General features: G+C 40.1%; 1 protein-coding gene across 1 annotated transcript in view; it reads right to left on the bottom strand.

The window, feature by feature from the left end:
• The window catches only part of slc6a11b (solute carrier family 6 member 11b), a 35,353-nt gene extending 21,426 nt beyond the window's left edge, over nt 1-13,927 (bottom strand). The window contains exons 1-7 of the mRNA XM_033966115.2: nt 13,690-13,927; nt 12,401-12,628; nt 10,266-10,400; nt 10,049-10,189; nt 9,613-9,694; nt 6,230-6,362; nt 2,898-3,032 (exon numbers count right to left, since the gene is read on the bottom strand). Coding sequence (XP_033822006.1) covers nt 2,898-3,032; nt 6,230-6,362; nt 9,613-9,694; nt 10,049-10,189; nt 10,266-10,400; nt 12,401-12,614 — 840 coding nt within the window. The 5' untranslated portion in view covers nt 12,615-12,628; nt 13,690-13,927. The remainder of the gene's footprint in view (nt 1-2,897; nt 3,033-6,229; nt 6,363-9,612; nt 9,695-10,048; nt 10,190-10,265; nt 10,401-12,400; nt 12,629-13,689) is intronic.
• Nucleotides 13,928-21,211: the final 7,284 nt, after the last annotated feature.

Raw genomic sequence — 21,211 nt, 5'->3', positions numbered from 1 at the left:
ACACAATGTTAGATCCTGTCTCACTGCCAAGAAAGGTGCCAACAGATCCTCACCAGTGAAAATTCAGAAAACATAGAAAGGAAAGATTGGTTCCAGTTGGACTGTGCGACCATATAAGCACTTATGAACACATTATTAACTGCAATAACAATTAGGAAGTGGTGGAAGAAGTACTTAAGTGTGTTATTTAAGTAAAAATACAGATACTGCAGCAAGAAATACTCAAGTAAAAGTATAAATATGTAATAATCTAAAAGTAAAAGTATTTAAGTATGTGTTGTGTTTCAAAATGTACTTAAAGAGTAAAAAGTGAAAGTATTTTGTGTGGATTTTGAGGTCTTTTAAGGCTTCAAATATGGTGATTTTGATAAAGATTTGTGCTGAATTTTTCCTCGCTGTTTTTTTTTTTCTTGTATATTTGTGTTTGCTTAAATTATAAATGTGTTAAAAATAAGCCCTCAGCCTTTTCAGCAGGTCTCAAACAATAATAAAAAAATACTTTTACTTTTCAGACCAGGTAAAAATTATACTGACGTAGAAAGTACAGATACCTGCTCTCAAATGTAGTGAAGTAAATGCAACTACTTAAGTAAAGTATAGATACCTAAAATGTATACTTAAGCACAGTTCCTTACTACTTTTACTTTGTTAACTTCCACCACTGCAATTAGAGCACATAATAATTTAATAAAACAGAAATAAGACACCATTTTAACTATTAATTTAAGTATTTTAAGTAGCAAACTCAACACATTCTGTTTTTCCACATTGTTAGAACAGCAAAAATCAGGTACAGTGCCTTCAATATAAGGAACAACTCATTTATCCTTTAACTGATGGCTCTGGGGTTTATCTATACCAAGCTACAAGAAAAAAAAACACATCTATCTTACATAATTCTTTGAGTGTCTTCACTGTCATCATGTGTGCTTGTTACAAAACCAATCGCCTGTTGCCTGGAGACAGTCTGCCTTTTGGAGATGAGGTCAAGGAGTTTTTGAGCGAGTCCTTGTGAGTTATACAGTCTGATATTATTATGGAAATTCTGCACCTGCGATAGCCTTAGAAACATATCCTCTTTTTAAACTTTGTGCCCCTGTGAGCCCTGGAACCACCTGCTCTGCTCCAGACGCAAACCTGAATCAATCATAACAGAGAATAGGACTTTTTCATTTCGTTTATTTGAATTCAATCTACTAAAAGCTTTGGGCTAAGACTGATTATATTAACTGATACAAGATGTCATACAGGTTTTTTGTCAGGGACTTTTTGGGCAATGACGAAGCTATTTCAGTTTCTTCTGTCGATCAACCGTATACGATGTAATGAATCATACCACAAGTTACACAAATACTGATGGTCAAATGCTTATATATGTTGGCAAATTATAGCACATTATGGGGTGTTTTGAAGCACAGAATGAAAGTTTTCTGGCAATAGGAATGGGAATAACATCACCATAGAGACAAGCAGGAGCCGGTTAAGTGAAATATTTATAAAATCTCTTGTTTGTTGTTAAGGTCTTATTGTGTGTAAATGTCTCTTTTGTAACATTTTCAGCTTAAAACAGCCAAATCCCGTACAGACTTCTTTGAGGGGACACTTTCCCATGTAACTCTCTTTCTTCAGCTGTGTACAGGGGTGAAATGTGTGAGGAGGTCAAAGGTCACGCATCTGCTGCGGACAGACCCAGGATGTTGGATGTTTTCACAAATGAACCAATTTGTTATGACAAAGATGGCCTCATTTGTGTCTACTTGATAAAAAGGCGCATTTTCACACCTGTCCATGACTTTACTGCTACTTTTCTATATGGTGTAAATCAAACAAGAAATAGTGACTGATTACTTAGATTTGAGATACTGGGACAAAGCCAAAACTAATGTTCCTTACACTCCAACTTCAGCTTAGGCCCATACCAGTCTCAGATAAAAGCGGCAGACGGAGCATCAGAAACTCAACCCAAACGCAGGAGGTCAGAAATCAGGGTCCCGTTGCCATTAACAACATGCAGATTTGCTTAAAGGTGCATTATGTACAGTAACCTTTTGGTGCAGCGTCCACCACCTACTTGTGTCCATAGAGACGTCATAGATTTGCATAGAATGTTCCACAGTATGGCAATAAACATATCCTTAATCTGTGTCCAGTGATAGAATAAAGGCTACGTGGATGTGCTGAATGCCGTACTGTGGAGCATCCCAGGCAAAGCAATAACAGCTCCATGGAGACAAGCGACCACCTTTATGTTTGACCAGTGCAGTGGTTATTTTACTGCTATTTGCCTGTCATCTTATGTGTCCAGTATCCCACCAAATGTCGTACAATTAAATGCAGTACTATGGTTCAATTATACCCAATTCATTAAAAGTCATATGTTAAGCAAAATTGACTCTTGAGCCACGTTGTAATGCTGTTACCTCCTCAAAAACATACCCAGAGTTGTGTTTTGTTTCATTCACACATGACTGAGTAAATCTTTATTATTAGTCTGTTACATCTCCAAAGCTCAAAATGCTCCGTTCCACTTTGTGATGTCATGAAGTGGTAGTTTTCAAATTAACAGCTCCTTTTACCTTTTGTTTAGTAGAGATTGGAAATTCCATGGCTCAAATTATCCAAATGATTCTAGTGAAGGTGTGTGGAGTTAAAAACACAGTGGAGCACTTCCTGTATTACCACATGATGACATCACAAGGTGGAACAGAGCGTTTCTTGTTTGAGAGAAGAACTCAAGAGTCTAAATGTGCAGGGTTTGTGTATTAAACATGTGCGAATGAAACAAAACGCAACTGGGTATATTTTTTGATGAGGAAACAACATTATAACATAGATCAGAAAATAACCGTTTAAACAGTATAACCAGTTGACGTGTGCGTGTCTCTGCGGTGTGGTACCTGCGGGTCGGACAGGCGGGAGATGTCGGGGTAGAGGTAGAACTTGATTCCATCGAAGGCTCCCGGCAGCGTCACTCCTCTGATCAGAAGTACCAGCAGCATCACATAGGGGAACGTGGCTGTCACATACACCACCTGCACCAACCACAAGTTTGTTTAGACAGTCCACTCTCAGGGCAATATACAAGTCTACGCTGGACACCAACAGCTGGATAAACACAGGGACATTACACGATTTAAGTGGTGGGCAAAGACTTCAGATATGTGTATGCTTTTTATTGTACGTGCTAATTTGGAGTAAGGTCATAAAGCAACAGTTTAAACATGGGGTTTTGTGCACGGGATTGTTAGTAGCATTAGTAGCAGTATCATTTCAATTCCGCCCTCTGTTGGTCAGGAGGGATGAAATACAACATCAAGCATACCTACATACGTCACTCACTGAACATGTTTTGCAGTGAAGTCAGGACATTCAAAGGTGGACTGGGTTTGGTGATACTACTTTTGATGAATACACGTAAATGCAATATTTTTGGGCTTCTATGCTCATATTATTGTATATAGAAACAACCATTCCTTTCATTTTGTCCATTCAGGAACAAAAGCGATGAGTATCTGGTCACTGATTTTAAATACTTTGGTGGAGTTCACATACCGTAATAGCCCTAACATTTCAAAGTATTTGTAATTGTGATGGAAGTGATCGCAGACCAGGTAGAGAGATAGAAGAAGTTAATCTCATGAGATGAATGACAGGCAGATGCGCGTGAGTTACACTGCAAAGGAGCCTCCAGTACTTATACTCTGAGAAAGGTACTATCTATAGAAGGCTGGTCCTTTAAGTACAACTACTAAGTTTACAGATTGCCTGTACAAGGTCAAAAATGTGTAGACCGTTAACTATTGGCAGAAGGTAGAATATGTCACTGAAAAGAACGCTTACAGAGGTTTCTCGTCGCAAAACAAAAGTAACAGGTGTCAGTGAAGACATCTTAAAATAAGTATGTGTAGCATTCTTACTGAGAGACAAGTTCACCTCAATGTTTGATACACACAGTATTCAACACAAGATTTAAGAGTAAAGTAATGAAACAAAAAATCATGCTTTCAGTAATGGATCAAAACTAAAATACTGCTTGTATCATCCAGTGCTGACTGAAAGTACTACTAAGACACATTCAGAATCAGGAGTTACCACTGACCAACCCCAACTTTCTTTTTTTGGGACATTGGAGTTTAGGGAGCGGTGTGCAACATCTCAAGACTCTTAGAACAAAACCCCGAGCCCCTTGGAAGGCAGAGGCGGTAACATACATGCCTTGCTCACTGGCACGCAGTCAAAGTCCAATTGAGGACAGAAAGAACGGAGCAGAGCCAGCGCAGGAGTGAGAGGAGAAAAGAGGGGCGCTGTGTGTCTACAGGATGTCCCAGAGGAGAGGGGTACACTGTGGGAAAATGTGCAGAAGCCCACACACCAGTCCATTCACAACACAGACCCCCACATACTACGACTATTGTACAGCACATGTTACACGCTACACATTTAGAGCTGTTATCAGGGGGATTATTCACACAGTGGTGTATACTGCATCTCTATAGTGGAAATGAATGAGTGACTGGTGGTAGTTTGAAGGGTTAAGTCCAATGGTGCAGATTGGCAGCCTCTGTCAGTCTACCCCAGGGCAGCTGTGGCTACAAATGAACTAATGCATTCAGAACTGACTTTGTGCTATTGCTATTGTGTTATTTAGACAATTTTATCTGTAAACTTGGCTTTTATTGAATTCATTTAGTTCAATACATTAGTTTGTTTTAAAGATATGGCTCATTTATTTAATTGTATGTTTCTTCAATTGCAATACATCCATCCTAACACAGGTTTTTATGCAAACATGAACTCCAAATATGTTGTATAAATGCATACGTGATTTGGATAGGGACCATAGCCGCATGTCCCAATCAAACAGTTTAGTTTAATTTCCAAAGCTCACACATCGCACCAATTAACTATATATAAACTCACACTTTTCACATTTCAGACATGTTTGAATCTACGGTCAATTTATAAGTAATTCTTTTTCTATTTAAATGAAAATATCTCAAATACGCTGTTCGCCGCAGTGATTATAGTCATGCCCCAGTATAATTTGTCAACCACACTGATTACATCTTCAAAACCCTCCTCCCCATTGAGAAGATACACAGCCCAATATTCATTCCCTCCATGAAGCGGTGTGCTCACTTCCAGCTCACCGCGGGCAAACATTTAAGCCGGCACAAATTTACTGGTCAAACGCGGCCCCTGCCTCACCGTAAATTTCACCCAAGAGAGCCTCAATGTGAGAAAGGCTGCGAAACAGGGGCCAACCAAGCAAACAGCTTAGTGAAACTGAAAGGGCTTTGCTGGCTTCATTCTCAAAGACAGAGGGAGCGAGAGAGAGAGAGGGAGAGGGAGAGAAAGGGTGAGGGGGAGAGAGAAGGAGGGATGAGATACTCTGCATGCGCCTCATGATCGCGCGTCTTTCCTTTACTGAATACACGAATCAATCTTAAATCGGAGCCATGAAGAAGCTTTCTCCCACCATTTTACAAAGGACACTTCAAAGAAATATAGGCATCAGTTGTTTTGTCACTGTCATGTACAACTGGGGGGCCATTCATTTAGACTCTCCCTCTCTCTCTCCTCCCCCTGCCCTCCACTCTCTAACTCTCTTCACCCTCTCGCTCTCGTTGTGTACTGAATAAGACCAAAGTCCGTGGAGTTTGTGGCGGTGCTCAGAGCGGCTGCCAGACAACACTGACAGTGGGAAGAACATGAAATATAAAGTAGGGACAGATATTGGAGACTCGCTTTGGTCTTTAACTATTACAAGTTTAGGACAGGACGTTGGTTTGCAAGTGATTAACAATTAGAATCTCTTAATTGAGCAAAAGTCCTCAAAATGGCACCTATGAATAACCCATGAATATTTGTATTATACAGAATTTTTGAACTATTTGGAGTATTTTAGGTCATTTGTGTATGTGTGAAACTGAAAATATGATTAAAAGCAAATATTGTACCTGCTTCTGCTAACGCATTAAGGACAAAGTCATTTATAACCATCTTAAATGAATGGGAGTTAGAGTCAAAGTTGCTGGTCTGCACAGTGAACCCAGTGGAAGCATTGAATTGATCTGAAATCCAGAGAAATCACAGAGGATCAGTTATTGTATACCAGTGTGGGTCAGGTGTTGGGTCGATAAAATGGATGAAGTTTTATAAAGGACAAAATGATAGCTCCTCCACAGCCAAACCTCAGATTCCCCCCTCCTCCCTCTCTAGAGCGTACCTTTCCGGTGGACTTGGGACCCTTCCAGATGCAGAAGTAGCAGATGAACCAAGCCAGAGCCAGACACATGGCCAGCTCCCAGCGCACTCCGCCCATGTGCTCGATGCCATCTGAGATCTTCAACACTCTCCGCCTACAGCACACAGCGCACAGAGTTAGGAGAGAGACCAGCACTATTTCTAACACATTTATTTGGTCTCCTTAAACAAATATTGCTCAAGTATTTAGATTTTTTTTATCCATAATGGACTTGAGTCTAAGGTGAACTATGTAACATATCTGGTCGAGGGTCTGCTGCAGGCTCCATGGCGATGTCAATGGAGTATTTCACAGTATGGCATTAAGCTCCATGGAGACAAGGAGGTGACGTCACCGGGTCAACAGGTTAAAGCTCATATGAGAATGCATGTTTTTCAGGATATTTTAAAAACACTTGTATTTGAAAAAGAATATATTTAATGCCATACTGTGGAACATTTTAGCAGAGAAATAGAACTACATGGAGACAATCAGGAGGCCATATTAGTTCATCATCCTCACTGAGCATCAAGTAAACATCTTAACATATGTAGCACGAGTCTAAGTCACTTTACATGATCTATTTACTCTACACTCTTGATGGTGATAAACTGAACTTCTGTAGCCACAACTGCCCTGGGACAGATGGATAAAAATGCATCTGCAACGCTAGGATCCACAAGTTGGCATCAGTTTTGTTGGATAAGGTAAAATTCTGCAGTTTTGAACAGGAAGTCAATGGACCTGTTTCTATTACTGAGATGTTTAGATCAATACTGAAGTTTACAATGGACAAAATGTAAAATCAGAAAAAGCTGTGTCTTTTTTACATTCAAAAAAACGTTCTTTCTCACAGGTGTGTGCGCCAAAAACCTAATTTCCTCCCCGGCTTTGATATTAGTGGAGGTATCGCTGCTTGGAGCTGGTGAAACAATAGATCAGAAGAAACCACAAAGAATCTGCTGTGTGAAGTGTAGAACCTTCAGACCGAGCACAGGGACATTAACAGGACATCACAGCATCTGTTCTTAAATAAATGTTTTATCACTATTAATGTTGTAATTTTTATGTTAAATACACCAATAACGTCATAGCAACTCCTCGACAGTTCGGCTGCCTCTGAAGAAATGAGGCCAGATCTGTGGAAGGGCCACCTGACTCACTGCAACAGTACATGATTTCAAGTTATTTCTTTAGCAATACTGTACTTGTATGCATGATGCAAAAGGTAAATGCCATACTGCGGAACATTCCAAGCAAAGCTCTGACATCTCCATGGAGACAAGCAGGGAACGGACTATCCACAAAAAAAGTTACATAGTGTACCTTTAATGCAATGGAAACTAAATCTAGCACAAACAAAAATATACTGTATTTTCCGGACTATACATCGATCTGGAGTATAAGTCGCACCAGCCAAAACATGCATAATAATGAAGAAACAACATATGTAAGGCTCACTGGACTATAAGAAATTTATTTTACAAAATCCGAGACCAAGAACAGACATTTTATCTCTAGAGGCAAATTATAATAATAACAATAAAAACGAACAGGCTGAATATCAGTACAGCACGCTAACATAACACATTTATATTTATTCAGCCACATGAAGCATAGACAGAACTGAACACGTGTCTGGTCTGTTTACGTAAGATATTAACAGTCAGATAACTGAAGCATAAAAAAACAAGCTAACAAGTTTACTCTCAATCTCACTCCAAATCACTAAATCCATTGAATTCTTCATCCTCGGTGTCGCTTCTTAATAACTCCCCTGCTCCAGGAGTAGCCGTGGCCATACCTGTACACAAGTCTAGAGCGCCCTCGTGCACTTGTCAGTGTGACAATAATGAAGACGTGAAATTATATATTTTAATAATTTCACACATAAGTCGCACCCCTGGACAAACTATGAAAAAAATTTGACTTATAGTCCAGAAAATACGGTATGTATGATTCATTAAAAAAATTCCATTACAGTTTTCTTGCCAAATCAGCACCGGTTGTTTACAGTACTCTTCACTGCCAAAACGTGAATTGGAAAGGTTAACTAATACTCAGCAAGGTCACTCATCCCTGGCCAACGTCTAAATAAAGCATCTTGGTGTGTTTGGTGTAGTACAGCCTGTGTGGTGGTAGTGAGATCATAGATGGTACATGAGCCAGTATTGTGCCTCTAGAGGAAGTGCTCCTCACTGGGCGACAGCTGTCCCCCCGACTCGTACACTCTCGTCTGAAAGAGTGTTTAGAGTGTAGCGGTCGGGGGGTCAGGGCGAGACTACGAGGCTGCCCCGCACGTTTTACAGAACAGCGTTTGGCACTGGCCCGCACTAATAAGCCATCAGCGCTCACAAATGAAGACTTTGATTATAATAAATGCGGACTGGATTCAAGCTGGGGCAATTTGACACTTCACTGGAACAAACAGGCCAGAGACAAGCATACATAGACAAGCTAAGTGTATCAGAGCTGGAGAATTATGCATGTTTAATGAATAGCAAAAGTCAATATGTTGTAAGTGAAAAGTATTGATGGCATTTTTGACAGTTTCGACAATTACAATCTCTTAACCTCAAAATGGCGGCTACTAATAACCCTTAAATACTTGGATTATCCAAGATTTTGGGACTGTGTAAGGTCTTTTAGGTCATTCCTGTATGTATGAATATATGATCTAAAGCAGGCATGTCCAAACTGTGGCCCTCAGATACATTTTTCTTGGTCCTCAAGCTTCCAGGTGAATTGGCCCATATTACCTCAAACAGTACTTTTTACTGTACATTTCTGAAAATCTACTTTAACAAGGCCGTATCAAATATTTAATGTGCCCCATTGAGGATGTAAGCATGAATAAAGGTCTAGTGGTTCAGTCTAACTTGTAATAATAACACAGATTTGAAGTATTCACTGTATTGGTGACCAGTCTATGGTTCTCAATCGGCCCTCAGCTTTATCAGAGTTTTTATATGTGGCCCTTAATGAGAAAAGTTTGGACACCCCTGGTCTAAAGCAAATATTGTACCACCAGGACTTTTTTCCAGTAAAAAGATAGAGAGACACATTAAGGACAAAGTCATTTATATCCAGCTAAAATTAATGGGAGTTAGAGTCAAAGTTGCTAATCTGCACAGTCAAGGCAGAGGAAGCATTGATTTGGAAATATGTTGTTCGATTTTAGTTCATCTGCACACATTTTTAGATCAAGCTGGGGCGGAGAAAAGACAATGAGGTCAAAGTAAAATTCGTTTAGAGACTGAAAACATCACTCTACAACAACGCACACACTTTGTCTCGGGTATGTTTTTTTTAGTGTCATAATAAAATGCTTCTAATCAGGTACAAAGTGTAAAAGTTGTACTCACTCCCAGAACTCGATGACTGGGGAGCTGGCGTTGGGGTTGGTGATATTGGTGGCGTTTTCTCCGTAGTAGTCCACACAGTATTCTACCGGCAAGAACAGAATTGATATTGTAACAGTGACACTTCCAAGCAGAGTTGTATCTGTTAGTGAAGCTATAACAACATTTGGAGGATCCACAACCTTCTGGAGACTTTACAGTTTTCTGGAGTAAGTAAGTAAGAATTTATGTTTACTACTGTACTTTTGAGCAATTAAAACAGAAATAAAATCTAAATACATATGTTTAATGTCATAATGTGGGGCATTTCAGACAAAGAAATAACGTTTACATGGAGATAAGCAAGAAGCGCAACATGCCACCGGAAATGTTAAGTAGCGCACATTGAATTTTTGCAAAGATGTTGTTATTTATCGCCACGGCAACAGGGTATGCCAACCTGTGTTCCAGTAGTGACCACAGCCGGCCCAGGGCAGCTCAGTTGTGAAGCACTGGAAGAGGTAGAAAATAGCCCACGCCAAAATCACAATGTAATACACATTTAGGTAGGCCTCGATCACCTGCGTCGCATATCCAATACCTGAAACACACGTGAAGTTTGAAAAATGTAAGGATCTTTTATTTGTTCAGAAGGTTTTTATAACTCTGGTTCGTACCTTCAAACAGAGGGCAGACCTTCATCCAGCAAGTGATGCCTCCTTCGCTGGTGAACTGTCCCAGGGCCGTTTCCAGGAAGAAGACAGGGATGCCGCAGCAGATGAAGAAGATCACGTACGGCACGAAGAACGCACCTGACAGAGAAACAAAAAGACTTGATTCATCTGCTCCAAAAACATAAGCACATACACAGATTAACATGAGAAATAATGGTAGGGTAGTACTGGTTAATAGTTGGGTTTGTTCAGTTTTAAGTGGACTTTTAAGGGCACGTTCACTCTTGGGACATTGGGACTAAAGCTGGAACTAGACCAGGGCTAAACCAAGACTAGAACAGGACCTAACCAAGTCTAGATCAGGACAAAACCAGGACCGATGTGAATGCACGCTAATTCTTCACCAAATATCTCAGACTTAATGCTGCTTTCTCACTTGTCCTGATTTGGTTGGGGTTTTTGTCTTGATTTAGTCTTATAATAAATACTTCAAATCTTTCTATTTGCTGTTCTTGCAATGAAAATACAAGTAAACAGTTAAATCTGAATGGGACAAAGCACTAATAAAACAGCAGAGACTCGAGTATCTGGGATCTCTGGGTAATTAATCTTGCTAATTAAAACAACAAGACTGGATCCTGATCAAGAGTACCTAGCTAGAGGATTATCTTAGCTGTGCACGTTTCGAAAAGCATAATTTCACCCCATACTGTTCTGGGTCACTTTTCTAAATAGGTCAGAAATAACATCTGACCTTTAGAGCCGACCCCACGTTGAGGCGTAATGGCATTTGACTGAGACACCTGCCTCATTTACAGACTCCATACATAAAACATGAAGAGTCGCCAACACACAGCACAAAAAGGAATATAAAACTGAACACGTTTTGACAGCTTGAAGTCTAAGTCTGTTTGGCAAAGGGTTAGGGTTAAAGTATTTCTCTTTTTCTAGACCTTAAAGCAGCAATTGGACCTAGCCTGGGACTATGGGGTTCTTTGAGTAAATGCTTCCATAGCCAATGCCCCAAAAGGGTAAAAACTCCTCTAAAACAAATTGCACAAGGCCATAGCAACGCAGTAATACAGCAAATTGGCACATTTTCCAGAGCGTTTTTTTTTTTCTAAGGCATCAAACTGTTTCCATCACAACAGCACGGACAGCCAGACTTACTTTTTTTATACAACTATGCTAGTATGGTGACACCAACATTCACCAGCATGTCCTTTCTATTAGGAATAAATCAAGACAAGAGTGAAGCAAAAATTAAAAATAAAACAGAACAAGGAGTAAGGTATGAATACTTCAGCAAAGTCAAAAAAGGACAAAACAAAAAGGGATGATATTAAATGTTTGTATCACCCACAGTTGAAAGCAGCTCTGTGGAAACAGCTGTAAGCCACGGAAAAGATGGACATAAGAAACGCCTCACTGTGACGTCTCTTAAACACCCCAGGTTACCACAGAAGCAACTTAGAATTTTATCTTTACTAAACCTTTGTGGCTGGAGTTAGTATCTTTAAAATGTTCAGTCACCAAAAACCAACAACTTTCTTCACTGTGAAATTTTTCTTTTTATTTTATACTTAAAGAAGACATATGGTGCTTGAGTCTGCTTTATAGTTATAATCTATGGCACCCATGGATCATTATGTTATCGTTTGCACATTTAAAATCTTAATATTCATCTAAAACAACTTCATAAAAGAAACTAGTCCGCTGACTTCCGCTTGCCCAATGGGAGCAGATGTCGCCTCCATGTCGTCATCACAACAAAGCTGTGTAGTTGTCGGCGCCTCCGATGGAAAGCAGCACAACACGCTAACGAGTAGCAGATTTGTTTTTTCTTTCATTTGTACCAAAATGTCTACGCGGAGCTGCCAAATCCTACGCGTATCACTGATTAAGAAAATAAAACTGGAGAACGAAGTAAGTACAGAGCAGTGAGCGTGTGCCGATGGTGGGAAAATGTTGGTTGATCAGCAGTATGGAGTCTTGAACATAAGAGATTAAAGACTAGTCAAACTCTGAAAAAAATCTCTTTTGCGTAATAGGTCTTATGTGCGGTTTTACATGATAAAGCAACCACAACAGTAGCTATTGCCTCAGTATAATTCAAAGTCTGCTCTTCTGAGTCCTACCTCCTCCGTTCTTGTAGCAGAGGTAGGGGAACCTCCACACGTTGCCCAGACCAATGATCTCTCCGGCCACAGACAGAATGAACTCGATCTTGTTGCTCCATTGGCCTCTCTCGTTGTAGTCCCCGATGGGTCGAGAGCTGGTGCTGGAACTGTCCCCGTCCTTAGAGTCCTCTGGTTTACCGTTAATCACTGGACCACTCTTCTCAGCCGTCATGACTTCCACGCACTCTAAAGATTTACAAAACATACACATAATCACATTTCAAACTGTAGGGGACTGTGTAACTGCCTAAAACTACATGGTACATTTTGAACTGAAAATACAGATAAAATTTCAAATACAACTGAATATATAGACGTTCAACTAATGAGTATTATAATAGTTGACTAGTAAGCAATGATTTTGTTTCAATAATGCAGCTGTCTTTGTTATAAGACGCATTTTGTCGTGTGTAGTCCAGTTTAAAGACGATCAAAATATGACTATGATTATTTATTTTAATAGTTGTCACAATTTTTTTTTGATGAATCACTGCAGCCCTCAAATAATCTCAACAAACTGTTCCTCAAAGCACTGTACAGTATTTCTGCTGCCCTTGAACTGACTGCCCGAGTTGTGGCTGCCTTTCTGTGGCAGCTGCCTCAGTGGCCTCTCTGACATCCACCAAAGATAATACATATAATTTCTATTTTGTCTGCTGTCTGTTAAAGATGAACAAAATGAACCTACCAAACATATTAGCACACTAACGCACACAGGCAAACTGGAGAACACAATTGAAAGGAATAGACAGTAGTCTTGCTGTGTGTGCACATATAGAGGTGTTATGGAATATATCTAGATATTGAATAGACTACTTTAGAACAATTTTGTCCAGTCACCTGTGTACTCACCAGAACAAGTATGTTGTCTGAGGGGAAATATTAGTATTTAGTGAATAGTATTTTTAAAACCGGACACAAATCACTATAACAACTGTAAAACATTCATTGTGCTTGTGCTGGGAGGTAAGAAAAGTTAAACATCTCATATAGAGTGAGAATGACTGAGCAACAATATACTTTAAACATTTTTTTTCTGCATGAAACCTTGTGCAGCATTAAGTCCAATTGGAAAATGTTACATTTCAAGAAATAAAGTCTTGTCTCCTTGTGCGTAACTATTCATATTTACTATTAGTCGTCTTAGCAATGTCTGGGGCATGTATCTAAATACATAAAGCGTTAAGTGGGATTGGTCCCAGTACAGAACTGCTTTAGTCTAGACTCTAGTCCTGCTCTGTACTCACCAATGTCCTCGTCCTAGAGACAGATCCTGTGACTCCCACCAACAATGTTTTCCAGCCCACGGGACGGTTCAACCTCAACGGGAGGTCAAAAAGAGACGGGGGTCCAAACCACGACCAACAAAAACGTCTGTGCGTAATGGTTTAGGCGTTTTGATGGCTTTTGTAGTTTCTTAAAGACGAGGATCCTGTCGCGCCGGAGGGATGAGGTCCTGTGTGAGCCGATGGAGAACACGACTGCGCTCCAACTCCGCGAGTGCGCGCCTCTCAAGCGCCTGGAGTTGGACACGCGCCATGTGGTAACCAATGCGCACAGCGCGCGGACACGAGTGGACCCACAATATTGAAACATTTAAACTTTTACAAGTTCAAAACATATTATATTCTTTGCTTTGCCTTGATGGAAAATGATACGTGAGGTGTAAAAGAAAGACGTGCGTAAGGAGTCCATTGGCGCGTAAAAGCGCAGAGAAGCCAAACCAGACCTAACAAATTCCCCCATTAAGTGTTCCTGGCTATTTGGATCTGACAGCGTCTTTACAAAACGATAAACAGATTAAACCACATAATCTGTAAAAGGGCAGCCTCGCGTGCGCACTGCTGTCACACAGGTAGTCCACCAGGTGGCACTGCACACTGTGGCCACATGTTTATACAACTTGGTTTAGTTTACAGTGACTTCTGTAATAATTTCACCATAAGCTATAATTCGTTATTGTAGCTGATTTGAAGCCTTTGTTGGGGACATGGTGATATTTGAAAGAAAAAAGCAATAATTAATCTATAAATACAAATTTGTCAGTGTATTAGTATTGTGCACATTAAAATAAAGCCAGTAGTAAAATATAAGCTACAATAATAATATCAAGTCACTAGATATTACACAGGACAATAAATAAGAATATTTTGGTGTGTGCAGTTGGTGATGCTTCACAAACAGAGGCCCCAGGCTCATGAAACACACACTCCAAAAAGTTTACATAAACATTTGATTTGATTCCTGAAAATTGTCTAATTACTTAAAAGTGTTTATTTAAAATTCCTTAGCTTCAGCACGCATTGATGTGAGGCCTAAAGTCAAACACAGCCCTGTACTTCCTTGTTGTCTGCCGTCGGTGGGAAGTTGGTGAAAAGCCGTGACCCGGAGCGACTTATTATTGCAGTGTGACTTCTTTGTAACTCTGAGACCACATCGGTGAATACAAACTCTGCGTCTTTGTTTGGCCCAGAAATCACTCCATCATCTCCACAAAAGCACGACTCATTCACACTCACTGTATCACACCTGTCACCCCCAAATGATGAATTATCTTCATAACCACCCGCGCTCAGTCTCAAACGACCATTTCTGAATATGCGTAAAGGTTTGCGGGTGTATGTTTTGCGGTTTCCAGGCGTGATGTAGCGGCAGCATTAGGAACTCCCCTGGCTGTGAATGCCCTGCCCCCCGTGCCTTCACTCTGGGGTCACCCGTCAGTGGGAGAGAGGAGGAAGTGCCGCGCATGAGAAGTGTGGCCACCCAAAGAGACTGGCACCACCTCAGCGCACCATTCAAACAAGTCAAGTCTGTATTTATGCCACAACAGACAGCAGAGGGAGCAGAGGGGAGGAGAGCACGGCTAATATGCACCTCCACTGCTGCTCCCATTCAACTTTCTCCTATTTGCTCTTGGTCATTTCTTGAATGAGACCAGATCATTTAGGATTTGGTTACAAACTTCACTACCCTTAAAGCTGGTTAGTTAACTTGCTCTATGTAACTATTTTGGAATGATCCGCACCAGGGCCGGCTCTAGCAGGGCTCAGGGGGCCTAAGCTCTGGGGCCCCCGCCTGGCTCAGCTATTGGTGATTCACTTTTGACACATTATGACTCTGCTCTCATCACCTTGACCAGTTGTATTTGTGTTTATCTGACCAACATCTGAAAACATCCAGAATGTCACAACTACCACAGTCACAAGAACAGAACATAAAAGAGGGATCAAGATTTTTTTAATTCTAGACAAATTCCTAGTGGATTTTAATGTGTTCCAGTTGGTGACAGTGGGCTTAGATTTACATTATGTCGGGTCCTTGCAGAGGTGTAAACACATAGCTGTCCTCACCTCTGCCCGACTCAAAAACAAATGTAGCAGCAGCAGATATTTTGCTACTACAGATATAAAACAAATGTAATTGTTTGAGAGGGATATTTGGGCTGCTGTAAACACACAATAAAACTTGATATATTATTTTAAATGTAAATGTATGAACTCTTTGGGGCCATCTGCTGGCTTCGGGGCCCTAAGCAGCTGCTTAGTCTGCTTATAGTCTGGGCCAGCCCTGTTCCACAGTGTTGCTGTAGGTCATGTGTGTCAAACTCAAGGCCTGTGAGCCAAATGTGGTCCTCCACATCATTTTATGTGGCCCTCGACAGGGTAAATTAAGTATGACGGTCTTAAAATGTCATCTTAAAATGTCATTTTATCAGGAGATACCCAGTTACACAGCCATATTTTTTTTTTACATCTTTGCAAATTCATATACAATATTTGTAACTTGAATAAGTAATAAATACAGAAACAGTTAATTAACAAGTTTAAAAAGTAGTTACATTTATTTACATCTGGCCCTTTGACGGCAGCCATTTTGTTGACGTGGCTCTCGGTGAAAATGTGTTTGACGCCCCTGCGTTGGTAGTGCCACCATGCCATGTCACAGGTCAGAACTGAGACTCTGCAGGCCTGATCACAGTGAGAATGAATGTATTCTAAGGTATTTTCAGCAATAAAACAATCTGTGAACATTTTTACTTAATATCTTGGAACAACTGAAAAACTGTGACAATGTCCCGGTTCTTTGATACAGCAGATTTAAAACTGGACACAATGACAAGTGATTAGGAGCTGATATTTCTAAATTATTTTTGATGGCCTTCTTGACGTAAGAAATTATGCCAAAGTAAAATTAACAAAGCTCTTTTCGTTTATTATAGCAACATCCTCCAGTATGTCCCACTCTCACCTCCATCAACACTCTGCATATTAATGAACTGTGTAACTTTTCATCACCATGGAAATGTGTCTGCTTTACCTGGAATAGTCCATAGTATGGCATTAAACTTATCTAAATGTTGCTTTTATTCAATTGCAGGTGTTTTTATTGCTCAAGAATGAATAATATTCTTACTGTGAATATAACAATTCACAAATCTCACCTGTAACTAGGCCTGGAGCTGTTATCTGCTTGTCTCTATAAAGAAAGATAAGTTTAACAGCATCACAATAGAAACAACCAGGTGCAGACCATTCAGCTGAAAAGGAGTTTAAACACAGTCTGCATAAATGTAACAGTAGTGGGGTCTATAAAAATGGTTAGAGTGAGTCCTGACCAAAGCAAAGGCATCGTGTCAAATACATGAAGAGTGAAGGACGTCATGTATTTGTCTGTCTGATTTTATTACCAAAGGGACAGAGACGACACCCACCACCTTCAATCTATTCACCGCCAACTGACACCTGAGTAACTGTGTGTGTGAAGGAGAGAGGGAGAGAGGGAGAGAGGGGGAGAGGGAGAGAGAAGGGACAGATAGAGAGGAGGAAGAGAGCAGGAAAGTTAGAGACAAAAAGGGGGAAAGGGAAAGATAAGAGGGAACGATGTAGAGGCGAGAGTGAGATGAGATAAAGATAGAGATGGGAGAGAGGAGAGAAAGATGAAGAGGGGAGTAGTTGAGGAGGAGAAAATAAATAGAGAGAGAGGGAAAAGAGAGAGAGACAAAAGGAATGATAAAGGATGAGAGAAAGAGGTGATTGGGGAGAAACAGAGTAGTGTATAGGTATGTGGGTGTTGAAGACAAAAAGGAGGCAGAAAGAGGAGAGAAGGGAAGACAGAGGAGAAAAGAGACAGAGTGGGGATAGAAGATAGCTGTAGGTAATCATAGAGCTGTCGTTCAGGGTCAGAGCAGCAAGAGACCCGAGTTTGACAAGAACAGGACGAGAATCAAACCTGTCACAGAGCAGAACTGACAGTGAAGATTCAGACGTTTTATCTTAATACAGTTTGTGATGTGCTGGAGGCTTGTCTAAAAATCTGTCAACGGAACATGGTTGGATGAATTTAATAAAGTTTGGGTCATAGATAAAGACAGTTATGATTATAAATGTTTATCCCTTTAAATACAGTTGAGTTTTAAATTTAGTACAAACTGTGAATGGAACCAAAAATTAACCACAAAAGTGTAAAAATATCACTTTATACCTTTGTTTCAGTGTCGTTTTTTGGCAATTCTTAAGTTTTAATATACTTGGGACATGATCTGCATAAGTGGGACAAGGGACAGGGGCTTAAACGGCTGTGCAGGACAACCGAGACAGGGACAGGTGGTCGCCATAAACATTCTCTGTATGCTTCAGAATGCTGCCATAGCGATTAACAATTTAACAACAAAATATTCGATCTTTGAAATGGGAAAATGTCAGCAGATGTTTGACTAAACTCAGCTCTTGGTCAGGAGCCATGTACCACCGCAGCACTGATGCCCTCTGGTGTCTGGAGACCTGTACTGAACTTAAAGGGAAACGAAATATCAGTTTTATTTGACTAAGAATAAGTTTATGACATACCACAAGTACGCAGTATCATTTGTATTACCATTTTTGTTCAGCTTGTTTTTAGATTATAGAGGCAAATATTTAACAATGGAGGCACCAGTCTTTACTATTAATAGCTGATTAAATACCTAATGCAGGTTTTATAAGTTGTTTTATATTATTTTGCATATGTCTTCCCCCCAAAAAGCACTCATTAGCTGCAAAGACTTTTCCATTCCTTTTGGCCTAATCTCCCACATGTTAGAGTCATATGAACCATATCACACTCTGAGGACTTCAGGCACCGGCCTCCTCCTGGTGCCCAGAGTCAGGACTAAAATGTTCTGCAGCTAAAACCTGGATCAGTCTTCCTGCAGATGTGAGACAGGCCTCTACTTTGACAATGTTTAAATCCAGGCTTAGAACAGTTCTGTTTATCTGTGCATATGACTGAAAGGGTTTTATTATTTTCTTTGTTAATTTTATGATGATTATTGATTATTTATGTTTTGATTTGCTGTATTATGATTTTAATATCTTTCTTATTCTGTAAATCACGTTGAATGACCTTGCATATGAACTGTGCTTATGGGTATCTTTGTGCCTTTTTTGAGAGGGGGTCCACCACTTTCTCATCCACATGGAGATGTTATTGCTTTGCCTGGAATGTTCCACAATATTGCATTAAGCTTATCTATATTGCATGTATTAATTAAAGGTCCTATATTACATTAAATTGACTCTTATGAGCTTTAAACCATGTTATAATGTTGTTACTTCATCAAAAACATACCTGGAGTTTGTTCTGTTTGAGTAACACTTCATTATTTGTCTGTCCACGTTTCCAAAGCTCAAAATGCTTTGTTCCTCCTTGTGATGTCATGAAGTGGTAGTCTTCAAGTTAAAAGCTACGTTTTACCTTTTGTTCAGTAGAGATTAGCAATTCCAGGGCTGAAATTATCCAAATGATTCTAGTGAAGGTGTGTGGAGTTTAAAAACACAGTGAAGCACAATAACTCAGACTAAATGTGCAGGTTTGCGTGTTAAACATGTGAGAATAAAACAAAACACAACTCCAGGTCTGTTTTTGAGGAAGCAGCAACATTGCAACAGATCAGAAAACAGCGTAATATGTGCCCTTTAACCTGATTTATTGCTCAAAAACACCCTGAAATCATGTATTATTACAGTGGGCGCATGGCCTCTCCATAGATCTGACCTGTGACTTTTTTTTTCTATGTCAAATGACTTCAAACAAACTTAACTACAGTAATTTGAACGAACAATTTGTTTCCTCCAAGCTCCACCAAAGCTCAGACTCCCCTTTGCAGAGAATGGAGTTAGTGGAGCCCAAAATCTTGAGCAGTGGCGCGGTACTGGCGTGTTTTAAAGGCCTGTCAGTTACGGGACTTTTCTATCAGCCAAAGGGAAGCAGAGGGTTTCAAAGCTGGGGCCCGCGAGGAGGTCCTTTCTTCCTGGAAATGGTGCCAGGCTCCTGGACTTGAACGCACCCGGACTGTGCTGGAGCGGTGCGTTTGTGGGAGCGCGCTCGGTATGCACCACCACTGCCCCGGGACAGCCTGCTCTGAATGCTGATGTTAGGTACACATAGCATACTACTGGGCTAATGGGATAATAAAGCTACTGAATGACCAAGTTGGGTTAAATTCATATTGTAAAAGAAAAAAAAAGAGTTCACAATAATCTGCTTTATTGTCAATAGAAGCAGCCCAGGATCTCTACTCATTTACAGTAAAGGAGAATAATTTAAATATATGGCCAATGCATTTTGCAAATAAAGAAGAAAAATAGGTTACTCTCCATTGGAAAGGTGACCCAAAGTGCAAATCTGAGAGTTTCAGAAAGACATTTGTTCCTGCTGCGATAAAACTCCTAATACACAGATCAGTAAAATATATCTAATCCAGGCCTGATCCAGTCTAAGGCTCTGTATTTTCATGCGCAATGGTAAAAACGTGTTATTAGCCCACATAGTTACTTACTACATTAGATGGAGATACTGTGCCTTGACTTTAGCCTTTCGTTTCTTTGCCTTGTACGTTTCATTGTTTTGAGGCTGTTGCAGTGCTGCCCTCTGGTGGACAGTTGGCCGCTTTACATGATCCCTCCTTTTTACATCCTTGTTACAGAGCTTTGTGTCCTACAAGCACATAAGGGTCAAATAGTTTAATGCTTTAAATATCCTGCACTCAGAGTCTTAGTGATTCCTGTATTTGCCTGATCTGAACTTAACCTTAAACTGAATGGACTAAATGTGCTGATTGTGTGACCACATCCAAAATATTATCACTGCATTTCAGAGCATAATGTTGATTGTAATGAGTGATTATGCATAAAAGTCAGAGTGTGTACAGTGTTTGGCACTCTCACCTTACAACCACAAGGTTCTAGGTTCAATTCCTGGAGTGTGGGGCCATTCATTGTGTGCAGGTTCTCCTTGTGTTTAAGCAAATCATCAACCTAAAACACCTCAATAAATAGGACACATAAAATGAACGATAAAATTCAGAAAGAACTACTGGGACAATTAAAGGTGCATTGTTTGACTTTTCTACTTGTCCTGCTTTGTCATGTTCCAGCATTAAACTTATCTGTCTCCATGGAGATCTAATTGGGGTTAATTTGGCTCAGTTAAAATGCATGTTCTTCATGGTATTTTTTAATCATCAAACACTCGTAATTGAATGAATGCAGCCAAAACATCTCCATGGTGATTGGCACACTCCCCACGACAAAAGCATAGCCCTAGCATCTAGCATCACTACTTTCCACTAAATGTACCAAAAGTGATCCCATGTTTGTTCTTAACCCGTCTCATAAAAATAAACATTAGTCAAATGTTGTCTGGACATTCAAAATGAAACACAGACAGTTTACTGAATGACAGGTACATGAACAGGTGACACACACACAGTAAGAAGTCATGTGACCAGGG

This window comes from Periophthalmus magnuspinnatus, chromosome 5 (genome assembly GCF_009829125.3).
Source record: "Periophthalmus magnuspinnatus isolate fPerMag1 chromosome 5, fPerMag1.2.pri, whole genome shotgun sequence".
NCBI lineage: Eukaryota > Metazoa > Chordata > Actinopteri > Gobiiformes > Gobiidae > Periophthalmus > Periophthalmus magnuspinnatus.
Note: the sequence above shows the minus strand (reverse complement) of the source record. Positions and strands in the feature narration are given on the sequence as shown.